This window comes from Primulina huaijiensis, chromosome 16, assembly GCF_012295235.1.
Source record: "Primulina huaijiensis isolate GDHJ02 chromosome 16, ASM1229523v2, whole genome shotgun sequence".
NCBI classification, from domain to species: Eukaryota; Viridiplantae; Streptophyta; class Magnoliopsida; order Lamiales; family Gesneriaceae; genus Primulina; species Primulina huaijiensis.
Window position 1 is genome coordinate 19,889,916 of NC_133321.1, and position 13,299 is coordinate 19,903,214.

General features: G+C 36.1%; 2 protein-coding genes across 2 annotated transcripts; both read left to right on the top strand.

Annotated features, from left to right (window-relative positions):
• Positions 1–581: 581 nt before the first annotated feature.
• On the top strand, positions 582–6,250 carry LOC140961440 (protein unc-13 homolog). The gene is made up of 5 exons (XM_073419950.1): positions 582–1,192; positions 2,730–3,596; positions 4,145–4,603; positions 4,828–5,020; positions 5,102–6,250. Exons 1-5 carry the CDS (start codon positions 641–643, stop codon positions 6,028–6,030), a joined length of 3,000 nt encoding a protein of 999 aa, XP_073276051.1. The 5' UTR covers positions 582–640; the 3' UTR covers positions 6,031–6,250.
• A 1,837-nt stretch (positions 6,251–8,087) lies between these two features.
• LOC140961439 (uncharacterized) lies at positions 8,088–11,792 on the top strand. Its single transcript, XM_073419949.1, has 2 exons — positions 8,088–10,803; positions 11,241–11,792. Exons 1-2 carry the CDS (start codon positions 8,172–8,174, stop codon positions 11,690–11,692), a joined length of 3,084 nt encoding a protein of 1,027 aa, XP_073276050.1. The 5' UTR covers positions 8,088–8,171; the 3' UTR covers positions 11,693–11,792.
• Positions 11,793–13,299: the final 1,507 nt, after the last annotated feature.

Sequence of the window (13,299 nt, forward strand, 5' to 3'; positions counted from 1 at the left end):
TTGCAAGTATTTATTAAATACATTAGCTATTCTGATCAATTTTTTATATTCTATTAAAGCGTTAATTAACTAAGAACAAACGATTTTTTTTAATTATGAAATTTGCTATTTCAATAATTTTTTTTAATATGGATGCATGAAAATAAAATCTGTTAGTGAGTGCTTAAATAAAATTATCAGTATCAATGAATAGGTAAATCATTGGAAGAGTGTGTGAGGTTAATAATCTTCATTAATTAAATGATATATAGAAGATCGCACTACAATTATATATAATGATAATAAGATAAGCTGTAATGTAATGCAACATGGAAAATGATAGGTGGCCACAATCATTAATTATTTTATTATGCTGAATGTCTCGTCTCACCAACAGCTAACTGCATTTACTGTCTTAATTTATTTATGCTCATTCATATTTTANCGAAAATATTTGTAAATATATGTAATAAAAATTGTGTATCTTTTATTCCCGATTTAATTAATTTTACATTTTTGTAAATAATTGTTATAGTTTAAGTCTTTAAGATAATAGAGGGGAGGGGTTTATGGCAATTTATCACAATTGATGTGTTAAATCGGGATTAACGACAATTCCCCTTCAGTATATTTCTCTCTCTACCCATCACGCGGCGTAACAATGGCGTCTCTCTTCCGAGACCTCAGCTACAGCAGAAGAGATTCCTTCTCCTCCTCTAACTCCGCCGCCGCCGCATCTCCGCCATCGGCCACCTCACGTTTCATTGCCACCTCAAGTGCCTCGTCTTTGTCGCCGCTTCCCTCTCCATTCGGCGACCTAACTCCCACTCTCTCCTCTGCAGACCTTCGCGCCTCGGCTTACGAGATCTTCCTTTCCGCCACTCGCTCTGCCTCCACTAAGCCTCTCACCTACATTCCCAGCAGCAATCACGGTAATTCGCCCAACAATTCGAGTAGTTCAAACGGCAATTCGAGTAGTACTTTGCAGAGGTCATTGACTTCGGCGGCGGCTTCTAAGATGAAGAAGGCGCTAGGGATGAGATCCAGTAGTTCGAAGCGGAGCTCCGATTGTGGGAGTCCGGGTAATTCGGGTTCGGGTGGGAAAGTTAAGAAGCCAATGACTCTGGGGGAGTTGATGAGGGTACAGATGAGGGTTACGGAGGCCATGGATACTAGAATTCGGAGGGGTCTGCTGAGGATTTCTGCCAGCCAGGTCAGCTATCACATTACTCTCTTTTTTTTCCCAATTTCATCTCCATCGAAGAAATATTCTGTCTTTGATTGTAATATGTCACCGTTGTTTTAATTTGTTAAGGAAAGGAGTGATCTGTCGGATTTGGTACTGTAAAGTGTTGTTTCTATTTTTATTTTTTCAGATTGAATTTGATATTTGAGGTTTATGAGAGGCATTAGAAAGTGGGAACTGCTTGATCTGATGGATGCCGTATGGATGTAATTAAAAGAGTAGATTTGTTACTGTTTCTTTCATCTCTCGTTTGTTTTTTGTTGATAAATTTTTTGGATAGTTAATGATATGTTTGATTGTCTGGACCAAAAAATTCCATTCTTTATGTTTTTCCAGTTTTCTTCATGATTTAGCTGTTTATATTTGTTCTTGAGTTCTTGAAAGACTTCAGTTTTTTTCGGTGTTCTAAATGGCGGCCGGTAGGCGGCCCTCGACCGCACCGCCTAAGCTTGACGCGAGTGTTTTAAGTTGTAGTCAACAATTTTAAAAATCTAGTCAAAATCAACTAATTTTAAATCTCAAAACTTAGCGCACCCTACTTTTTTTTTTTTTTACTTTTGGTTTTCACTCTCAAGTCTCAACCACCAAGCCCATCACAAACCGTCTGCCGCCCACCGCCAGCTGCCAGAATATTTAGGTTAGGCATTGCATATTTATTATATATCATACTTTTTATAATATTTCAGATTTTGTGATTTCAAAAATCAAATTTTTTTCCAATTATTATTGATTTATTGTTGAAGATTAATGGCGGAAAAGGATAAACAACCGGAGTTGGAATTAGCCAAAGTCTAATGATATTGTTTGAGAATATAGGGTGTTGTATAATAAAGAGAAAAGAGAAAAGAGATTGGATCACATGCAAGTTGTGTAAGAAGCTTAATTAAGGAGAAGTTTATAGGATGAAGCATCATATTGTGATATTGTAAGAAGCTTCTTTGTGCTTATATATTATTTAATTACACATCTTACATAAAAAATGATTACTATTTGTGATTATATTGTATTATTATATATGATTATCTATAAAAAAAATTACTTAAAAAAAATTCAACCGCTTAGGCGGCTGAGGCGGTAGGCGGTTGGTGACCGCCCCTCCACCGCCTCCCGTCATTTATAACCTTGGTTTTTATCCTAATGTAAGGTCGACTCTTGATGACTAGACTAAATTTATGTTTCGACTTTTCAGGAGTAAGAAGCAATTTAGGAGTTATATGACGTCATTTGTGATTTTGTTTGATGATATGTTGTTTGCTAGTGTTTTGAGTTTTCCAAAATGTGACTAATGGGCTTATTTCTCTAATTTTTTCCTGCTGGCTTTATCTGTCAATTGACTTTCAAAGTTTTATATACCATCACATATATGGAAATTTATTCTACTATGTTATTTTCAACTGTAGATGTACTGTATTTTGTTTTTTCGCTAGTTCAAAGATTTAATGGATTGTCTATGCTTCATATACTGAACCATAAGGTAAAAGAATTTTTTTTTGGGTCGTTATAGGTTGGAAGGAGGACCGAGTCAATGGTTCTTCCGCTAGAGCTTTTACAACAATTTAAAGCCTCGGATTTTACGGTTCAAGAAGAATATGAAGCATGGCAGAAGAGAAACCTTAAAATGCTCGAAGCTGGACTACTTTTGCATCCGCACACGCCATTGGATAAAGCTAATACTGCTGCTCAACGACTACGACAAATTATTCAAGGAGCCTTTGACAAGCCACTGGAAACTGGGAGAAACAATGAATCAATGCAAGTCCTTCGCACTACAACAATGGCGCTTGCTGGAAGAACATCTGACGGATCTCTGGAGTCTTGCCACTGGGCAGATGGTTACCCATTGAATATCCGGCTCTATGAAATGCTTCTCGAAGCCTGCTTTGACATAAATGATGAAACATCTATTGTAGAGGAAATTGACGAGCTGATGGAGCTCATAAAGAAAACTTGGGGAATCCTTGGACTAAACCAAATGCTACATAATTTATGCTTCACCTGGGTCCTGTTTAATCGCTATGTGGCCACCGGGCAAGTTGAAAATGATCTAATATTTGCCGCTGATAGCCAGCTTGTTGAAGTCACAAAAGATGCAAAGATAACAAAAGATATAGTTTACTCGAAGATTTTAAATGCTATTTTGACTGCTATGTTGGGATGGACAGAGAAAAGACTCCTGGCATATCATGAAACATTTGATAGTGGAAATATAGAGTCCATGCAGAGCCTTGTGTCGGTTGGGGTCTCAGCTGCTAAGATTTTGGTTGAAGATATATCAAATGAGTATCGGCGCAGAAGAAAAAATGAAGTTGATGTGACTCGCAGCAGGATAGACACTTATATAAGGTCATCTCTGCGCACGGCATTTGCTCAGGCAAGTTCCTCTGTTGTTCTTTTAGAGCTTCAATTTTGAAAGGAAAACCTGGTAATCTTCATTAAATTTGTGAGTCAGGTGGTCAGTGACTGCCTCGGCATGTGAGCTTAATTAATTTCTTCCTCTGCCTGTACAGGTGATGCATATGTAATTCTGTGATCCTTTGTAGTCTCATTACTTATTTAATGCATAAACATTTTGAGTGATCACATTTTTGAATTTTTTATGACAAACACATGCATCTACATCGATCATACTCCTCATCCATGATCAGTCTACCAACTAGCAAACAATTTATTTTCTTCAAATTCCACCTGTCTTGAGTTAGGGTCCAATCACATAATTAGCTATTTCCGGCTAGGAAAAAGATTAGAAAGACATAAACATAGTAACGGCAATGGATTATGTGCAAATGATTGTGGTACTTTCCTGAATTTGAAACCCTCCTGGGGTATATAATGGATCTGGTTTTCTCCCATGTTATTCCTTTTCCGATCAACTCATGAAATATTCAGATAAGAAAGATATTTACAGTCTTGACTTTACAGAGGATGGAGAAGGCCGATTCCAGCAGGAGGGCATCTAGAAGCAGCCAATCAAATCCCCTTCCTGTTCTTGCAATCCTTGCAAAGGATGTTGGCGAGCTTGCAGCAAAAGAAAAGGACATGTTTAGCCCTATTTTAAAGAGATGGCACTCTTTTGCCGCAGGTGTTGCTGTTGCCACTTTACATGCTTGCTATGGGAACGAGCTGAAGCAATTCATATCAGGTATCACAGAGTTGACCCCAGATGCTGTACAGATACTGAGAGCTGCAGATAAGTTGGAGAAAGATCTTGTCCGAATTGCGGTTGAAGATTCAGTGGACTGTGATGATGGTGGGAAGGCTATTATTCGTGAGATGCCTCCTTATGAAGCTGAAGGTGCAATGGCTGAAATGGTAAAAGTTTGGATAAAGACTAGAGTAGAGAGGTTGAAGGAATGGGTTGACAGAAATCTCCAACAAGAGGTACCTTATATTGATTCTCTACTATAACAGCAAAATTCAGATTTTATACAAGTTCATAAATTGAAAAGATCAAATTTTTATTTTATTTAAATAATTTTTTTACTACTGTTATCAAAGGCTGTTGTCGAGAAAGAATTCACTTACTGCTGTTTCTGTCTTGACAGTGGTAGAAATGGTTTCTTTGTAATGGAATTTTTCATGCCATTGTATTTCTCCAATTTTAGATTTGGAATCCACGAGCCAATCAAGAAGGATGTGCTCCTTCAGCTGTAGAGGTTTTGCGAATAGTTGATGAGACCTTGGATGCTTTCTTTCAGTTGCCGATACCAATGCATCCAGCACTGCTCCCTGACTTAATGACTGGACTTGATAAATGTCTTCAATATTATGTAACAAAAGCAAAATCGGGCTGTTGTGGTAATACTGCTTAGCTTAACTAAAATTTTGATGAAATTGTCAATGTCCCAGAAGTCTACTTATGAAATCTTTGGTACGCAGGATCAAGAAACACTTATATTCCCACTATGCCGGCATTAACCAGATGTACCACTGAAGCGAAATTTCAATGGAAGAAAAAGGATAAATCAATATACTCTCAGAAGAAGAATCCTCAGGTTGCTACAGTTAACGGGGGTAGTTCTTTGGGGGTTCCGCAACTTTGTGTACGTATAAATACCTTGCATAAAGTACGAATGGAGTTGGAAGTTGTTGAGAAAAGAATAGTAACCCTATTGAGGAACTCGGAATCTTCTAATTTAGAAGATTTTTCAAACGGATTGAGTAAGAAGTTTGAACTCACACCAGCTGCTTGCATCGAAGCCGTTCAACAATTGTCTGAAGGAGCTGCTTACAAAATTGTCTTCCATGATCTCGGCCATATTTTATGGGACTCACTGTATGTTGGTGACCCTGCATCGTCTAGAGTTGAGCCCTTCCTCCATGAACTTGAGAACACTCTCACTATTGTAGCAGACACTGTTCAAGAAAGAGTGCGCACCCGTATTGTTGCTGACATAATGCGAGCTTCATTTGAAGGTTTTTTATTGGTATTGCTTGCTGGGGGCCCTACACGAGCCTTTTCTCGCCATGACTCACAGATAATAGAGGATGATTTCAAGTCCCTTAAGGATATATTCTGGGCCAATGGGGATGGATTGTCTGCTGACATAATTGATAAGTTTGCAACCACAGCAAGAGATATACTTCCCCTTTTTCGAACGGATACAGAGAGCCTCATTGAGCGGTTTAGGCGCCTGACTTTAGAAACATATGGTTCCTCTGTCAAATATCGACTCCCATTACCTCCAACATCTGGGCAGTGGAACCCAATTGAACCAAATACGTTGCTGCGAGTTTTGTGCCACAGGAACGATGAAACTGCGTCAAAGTTTCTCAAGAAAACATACAACTTGCCGAAGAAACTGTGATAGATGCTATCTTTTGGTGCAGGATTGTGGACTATCAACTATCAAGTGCATAACTTGGCCATAATTTCTGCAGTTTTGAGTGCCTTGAGACGCTGCATAGCCTTGTACAGTAATTATTCTGAAACTTCTTGTCGGGTCAAGTTTCAGTGGGGATTGGATTATTGTAGTCTCATTCTTCTATTTTATTTTAATATATATAATGTATTTATTCCTATTGCTTCGCAGTTGGTTGCCGCATGGAAGATCCTTATTCATTTGTTCTTTTATTTCATTTCACTCACTGTATGCATATTTTTTTAGTGTTTTTGTTGTTATTATGTATCCATATTTATCCATGTAGTGATATATTTGCTATAAGTTGATTGAAGAGAGTGAAGCATTTATTTTGTAGGACAGCTACATTTCTTCTCACTTCTCCTTCGGATTGAATAAATACGAAGGATCAGTTTGGATTTAAAAGGTTATTTGATTATGCCTTTTTAAAAGAAAAACGATAACTATTCTAACATGCGACTATCGAAGTAATTTCTTTTCCCTCCTTTTTCCAAGAGAAACACAAGGAGACGTCTGAAAATTACAGATTATATTAGTATCAGAAAAATATAACTCTAAAAAAAGGCATAGAACGTCAATTTAAACATATAGTTTTGGTTAATGGCTACAAGTAAAATGAAGAAAATATAAAATTATAAACTCTAAAAAAAGACATGTTACAATCATTTTTGTGTATATTTTCATTTGGGAAAAAAAGAAGAAAGTTGAATACAAGCTAACTAATAGGCCCACATAGTTAATAGGTAGGCAGCCCTCAATTTTGAATGAATATTATTATCGTCCGAGAAGAAACTTTGTATGGCCTTAAATTGTGTCGAATGTACTTTGTATCAACTGAACATGAACATAGGTTCGTGTAATCCACAGCTATTTTGTTAAAGTAGTTGAGCATATGCACATGTCTGTACTCAACGAGTTACAAATTTTTTTGGGTGCAATTTTACTAATTATTGGCCCCCAAATAAAATATTTATTTCACCTCAAGCCGAAAGCCTCAAGTAGCGTAATTGCAATTCCTGCAATTTCTTTTTTATCTGGGATGGATATAAATTTGAAAATTTTATCTGGGATAATTTTAATCATCAAGTAAAGAAGTTTCCACTCATCTGCCAAAAATAAAAAAATAAAAAAAAATAGGCACAATGATTGTCTTCTAGAAAATGGGCCCAGTGAGAGTGTATTGTTGCCAAATCTTGAAGAAATCATGTTTCTTACAAAAAGAATGAAGTTGCCAAAAACGAACATTTGGTCTACATGGAATGAATACAATGTTTTCATCCTGTTTGTACTTTTTTGCCTGCAAACTACTCGACTCGTCCAGTCTTTTAAAAACATTAAAATTTATTTGTAAGAAATATATTAAATTTTCCCCATTAAAAATAAACAAAATGTTGGAATCTAGTCATTATATTTTCAACCAGAAAATATAAATTCAGTAACCATATATATTGCTGTTAGTAAAAGATATCGCTAGCTTGTTACATTTGTCTATCTCTATAAGATCATATCATTAGGCGACCAATGAGTGAATTTTAAGGTTAAATAATAAGATATTAATTTGTAGAGACAAAACCGATTGAAGTCGTTCTCATTTGATCTAAGTTGACTTGTCTGTTATACTTTTAAATTAGACGAAATTTCATCATCAAACAATATCATCCCTTTATTTCACAGTTGTTATAATTGTACTTACGCTATACTGTTATTTAATTATGAGTTCAGTATTATGTAACTTAAGAATAAAATATTATATTTATAAAAGCATATTATTTAAATAAGTTATTCTCCAGCTGTCACAAATTATTATTGAAAGAGTAATCTTTTGAAAATAAATAATTTCTTGATTGTTTGCATTTTGACCATATAATTTCGTTATCATCAGTTAGTTATTATTATTATTAATTTATAAATGCTGTACTTATTTTTTTAAATGTAATTAATAATAATAATAATAATAATAATAATAACGTATATAATTTTATCCAGACAGAATTTATAAATCTCAATTATCAATCCTTTCAAACTTGATTACACCAGGCAGGCAACATAGCTCCTTTCTACCCCTCCCGCGGTGCCGCAGCCATCAAATGGCGAATCTGCCCTTCGCCGGTACTAAAACCCAACTCTCCTTTGCCCTCCTCGTCCTCTCCTCTTTACCCTTGTTCGTAATATCACAGTTCTCACAGGCGGAAAGAGCCGCCCTCCTAGACCTGAAACAAGAATTCGGCAACCCCCAACTCCTTCAGACATGGAACTCCACGTCCTCCCCCTGCGACTGGCCGGAAATTCGGTGCTCCCCTGAGGGCTCCGTCACTGGAATAGCCCTTGAGAAATACGACCTCGTCGGATACATCCCAGATTCCATCTCTACGCTCCAAAACCTCACTTTTCTCAATCTCGCTTACAATCTTCTCCCGGGAAATTTTCCCACAGCTTTTTTAAACTTCTCGAACCTTCGATATCTAGACCTCTCTCAGAACAATTTTGTTGGAAATATTCCGGAGGCTATCGACAGGCTCCGCTTGCTTCAATACCTTGATCTCAGCTCCAACGACTTCACCGGAGATATTCCTCCGTCTATAGGGAATTTGCTTGAGCTGAAAGTATTGAATTTGCATATGAATCTTTTCAATGGGAGTTTCCCGAAGGAAATCTCGAATTTGGTGAACCTTGAATTTCTGAGATGGGCTTATAATGACTTCTTGCCAGCGGTGATACCACCTGAGTTCGGAAAGTTGACGAATATCAAGTATATCTGGATGAAAGACACGAACGTCTACGGCGAAATTCCGGACAGTTTCCGGAATTTGTCAAGTCTGAATCATTTGGATTTGTCTATGAATCAATTGGAAGGCGAAATTCCTGGTGGGTTGTTCTTGCTGAAAAATCTGACCTATCTTTATTTGTATAATAACAGATTTTCAGGTTCCATTCCTCAAGTGATCGAATCCTTGAGGATGGTTGAGCTTGATCTTTCTGGGAATAAATTGAATGGAAGCATCCCAGAAGATTTTGGGAAGCTGGAAAAATTGGAGCTTTTGAATTTATTCGCCAATAAATTCTATGGAGATGTGCCATCAAGCATCGGCATATTGCCAAGCTTGAAGAATTTTCGGGTTTACAAGAATAATTTAAGCGGGCTATTACCACCTGAAATGGGTGTGTATTCAAATCTTGAAGCTTTTGAGGTTAGTGATAACTTTTTCACTGGAGGGTTGCCGGAAAACTTGTGTTCCGGTGGTTCTTTATTTGGTGTGGTTGCCTTTCACAGCAATTTAACCGGAGAGATTCCGAAATCACTTGGAAATTGTCGGACTCTCCGCTCGGTGCAGCTGTATGGGAATAATTTTACAGGTGAGATTCCATTAGAGCTTTTTACTTTGCAAAACATGACTGAAATCATGCTGAGTGATAACTCGTTTTCCGGCGGGCTCCCGACTCGGGTAGCGGGAAATTTGACTCGGTTGGAGATCCGTAACAACCAGTTTTCCGGCGGAATTCCTGCCGGAATTTTGACTTGGGAAAGTTTAGTTGTGTTTGATGCCGGTAACAATATGTTTTCGGGGTCGATTCCGGTAGAATTAACCAGTCTCAGTCAACTTACAACTCTGAAATTTGATGGAAATTCACTTTCTGGTAGGCTCCCACCTGAGATCATCTCTTGGAAATCTTTAACTACATTGGATCTTTCGAGAAACCAACTTTCTGGTCCAATTCCCTCCAGCTTGGGCTCTTTACCCGACCTTCTCGATTTAGACTTGTCCGATAATGATTTTTCGGGAGATATTCCGTCTCAATTAGGCAATTTGAAGCTCACATCTCTTAACTTGTCTTCGAACCAACTAACCGGTGCCATCCCACGTGAATTTGATAACATGGCTTATGGAAACAGTTTCTTGGACAACCCTAATCTTTGTGCCTCCAATCCAACCTCCAATCTTCCCAAATGTTACACCAAAATCCAAGAAACCAAGAAACTGTCAACGAGATTTCTTGCTGTGGTTCTAGTTCTGGCTGTTACACTTTTCTTGATCACCATTTTGATGACCCTGTTAGTGTTTAGAGACTGCAGAAGAAAGAAGCTCAAACGTGACCTCGCTACGTGGAAACTAACCTCATTCCAGAGGTTGTATTTCACTGAAAACGACATTCTTTCAAACTTGACGGAAAGCAATGTGATTGGAAGTGGTGGATCGGGGAAAGTGTACAAAGTTTCGGTTGATCGAGGAGGGGAATGTGTTGCTGTAAAGAGGATTTGGAGTGACAGGAAGTTGAATCATCTGCTGGAGAAAGAATTTTTGGCTGAGATTCAAATTCTTGGCTCAGTACGGCATTCGAATATCGTGAAGCTCTTGTGTTGCGTCTCGAGTGATGATTCGAAACTTCTTGTGTATGAGTACTTGGAGAATCAGAGTCTCGATAGATGGCTACATGGGAAGAAACAGAAAGACTTGTCTCTCAATATTTCTGTTCACAACATTACCTTGGATTGGCCAACAAGGTTAAGAATTGCCACTGGAGCTGCACAGGGCCTTGCGTACATGCATCACGACTGCGCACCACCAATCATTCACCGTGATGTGAAATCGAGCAACATTTTGTTGGATTCTGATTTCAAGGCGAAAATTGCTGATTTCGGGCTTGCCAAGAGTTTGATTAAGAGAGATCAGCCTTACACCATGTCTGCTGTTGCTGGTTCATTTGGTTACATTGCCCCAGGTAATAAATAATGCTATACTAAGTGTTAGAAACCAACTTTGCCCCCTCTCTAGCTACACTCTTGAGTAGCTGCCTATGTGATCGAGCATGCGATTTGGTTGCAATATAATCAACAAGATAAGAGTTGCACAGTAACTATTAGCTAAAGTTTTTATACAGTGCCTCAGCGTTACAATTAATGTCACAGTCAATATCACACATTTGATTCCGATGACTTGCATTGTGGTAGCATTTTTGGGGTCTCAAGTAGATGACTATGTGGCACAACAATAGAAACATGTATCTTTGGCTACGATATTCGATTTTTGTTGTTCTTATCAGCTTTAGTTTTTTATACGGACAGCTAGGATCATAAAGAAAATATAATGCTAACCCCTTTCTAACCGTGTAGGCACACCTCTTTGTACCATCTAACCGTGTGTCGCTACTTTTTGCAGAGTATGCCTATACAAGCAAAGTAAACGAGAAGGTTGATGTATATAGCTTTGGCGTCGTGCTGTTGGAACTGGTGACTGGGCGTGAAGCTAACTGTGGGGAGGAGCACACAAGTCTTGCCGAATGGGCGTGGAGGCTCTATGGAGAAGGAAAGCCAATTACCGATGCTTTAGATACGGAGGTTCAAGAAGAACACTACTTGGAAGATATGACAATTGTTTATAAATTGGGGCTCATTTGCACCAGCACATTGCCTAGAAACAGGCCTTCAATGAAAGAGGTCGTTCAGATTCTCCATCGGTGTAGATCTCTGGAGGTTTACGACGGCATAAAGACGGGAAAAGAGTACGATGTGGCACCCCTTCTTCATGATGACAAGTATCTAAGAAGCTATAGGTGTAATTCGAAGAAGCTGATGGATTTAAGTGACACTAGTATGGTGAGCCTTGTGTAACACTTGGACAAATTAGATAGCAAATACAAAAAAAATCCCCCTGGATTGTAAAGGTAGTGTATTTTAAAGGACTAGCAAGAAGCACGTGCGATGCACGTAAATATTAATTATTTAATAAAAATTAAAATTTGATTTTTTAAAAAAATAATTTGAATCATTTTTTTATTTATCTGGGTTTAGTCTTTTGTCATATTAGACGAATAAATTAATTAAGAACTTATATACCTTACTTTCAAGATTGTTTTTCAAATTAAAATTCAAGATGTTGATTTTATGTTATATAATAAATTATAATGAGCATAATATATAAAACCAATTGAACTGAAACAAATTTGCAAATATATATATATATATCTAAGAATCAAAAAATGTATTTTATAAATGCATTAATCATAATTTATATAAGTGAAGTACACTAAGGACAAATAATTATCAATTTAAAATATTTGTGACTAACTCATCAAAATATTATCAAAACTAATGAAATAATAATATTAATAATAAAATATAACCTATAATATACAGAATAAATATAAAATAATATGATAGTATAAAGTTTAATACTAATATATTTTATAGGTCTTTTAACTAAAAATTGATAGTAGAAAGTTTAATAAAGTATTTAGGAGAATTTATATCAACAATTACGAATATTAATAATCTCATAAAATATAAGTCTCTTGGAAGAATTCGGAGAGAGTATAACTAAAAAAATTCATGCAATTGATATCGATCATCAATCAAAATCCTAAATATATCATGCACGAAAAGATATATTAATGAATAATTAAAAGACATATAAGTTATTTTCTACTAAAAAACAATATATGACATAATCTTTATAATAAATATAATTATAACGATCATTCATTATCATTTGTCAAAATATTAAAACTTTTACGTATGAGATTTTAATATCATTATGTGATTATTTTGAACAAACTAACTAATTCACTAAATAAAAAAATAGTATTTTTTATGGAAGTTTATTATTATTTTTGTTATATTTCAAATTTTAATTGTGAACATCACACCAATAATTTAAAATTTGTATTTAATAATTATTGTACGAGTTTATTTGATATTTATCATAAAATCTTATCTGAATGTGTATTTCATTATATATGTCGATTTAATTATTATTTTAAAATTACATTTAACAAGAAATTAATAATCACTAATGTTAGTTTACAAAAGATAGATTTTGATATGAAATGAATTTCCGTGATAAATAATTCTAAAAACAAAAAGTAACAATATTTGAGCTGCTTTGAATCCAGCCTGCCAACCAGCTGCAAATTTGTGCAAAACATTCACATCCAGAAATGGGCTTGTTAGTAGAATTTTTGACAATTTCATTGCAAAAATACGATATGTATCTGTTACCTTGGATGCAATTTTTGGGCCGTAATAATCTTGTCTTCTTTGGTCATGTTTGTTTGTGTTTTGTTTCTGAACACAACTCTCTCCCTACCATGCAATTGCATACACAACTCTGACTTTGAATAAATTTACTTCCTGATTTCATTTCTTTATTTCTTTGGGTAGAATAGAATTTAACATAGCATGAAGAAAAGTTTTTTTTTTTTTAAATAAAAATAAAATAT

Coding starts and splice junctions, on each gene's coding strand:
- LOC140961440 (XM_073419950.1), top strand. CDS start 641: ATGGCGTCTCTCTTCCGAGACCTCAGCTACAGCAGAAGAGATTCCTTC. Junction 1,193..2,729: donor TGAGGATTTCTGCCAGCCAG/GTCAGCTATCAC, acceptor GGGTCGTTATAG/GTTGGAAGGAGGACCGAGTC. Junction 3,597..4,144: donor TGCGCACGGCATTTGCTCAG/GCAAGTTCCTCT, acceptor TTGACTTTACAG/AGGATGGAGAAGGCCGATTC.
- LOC140961439 (XM_073419949.1), top strand. CDS start 8,172: ATGGCGAATCTGCCCTTCGCCGGTACTAAAACCCAACTCTCCTTTGCC. Junction 10,804..11,240: donor ATTTGGTTACATTGCCCCAG/GTAATAAATAAT, acceptor TACTTTTTGCAG/AGTATGCCTATACAAGCAAA.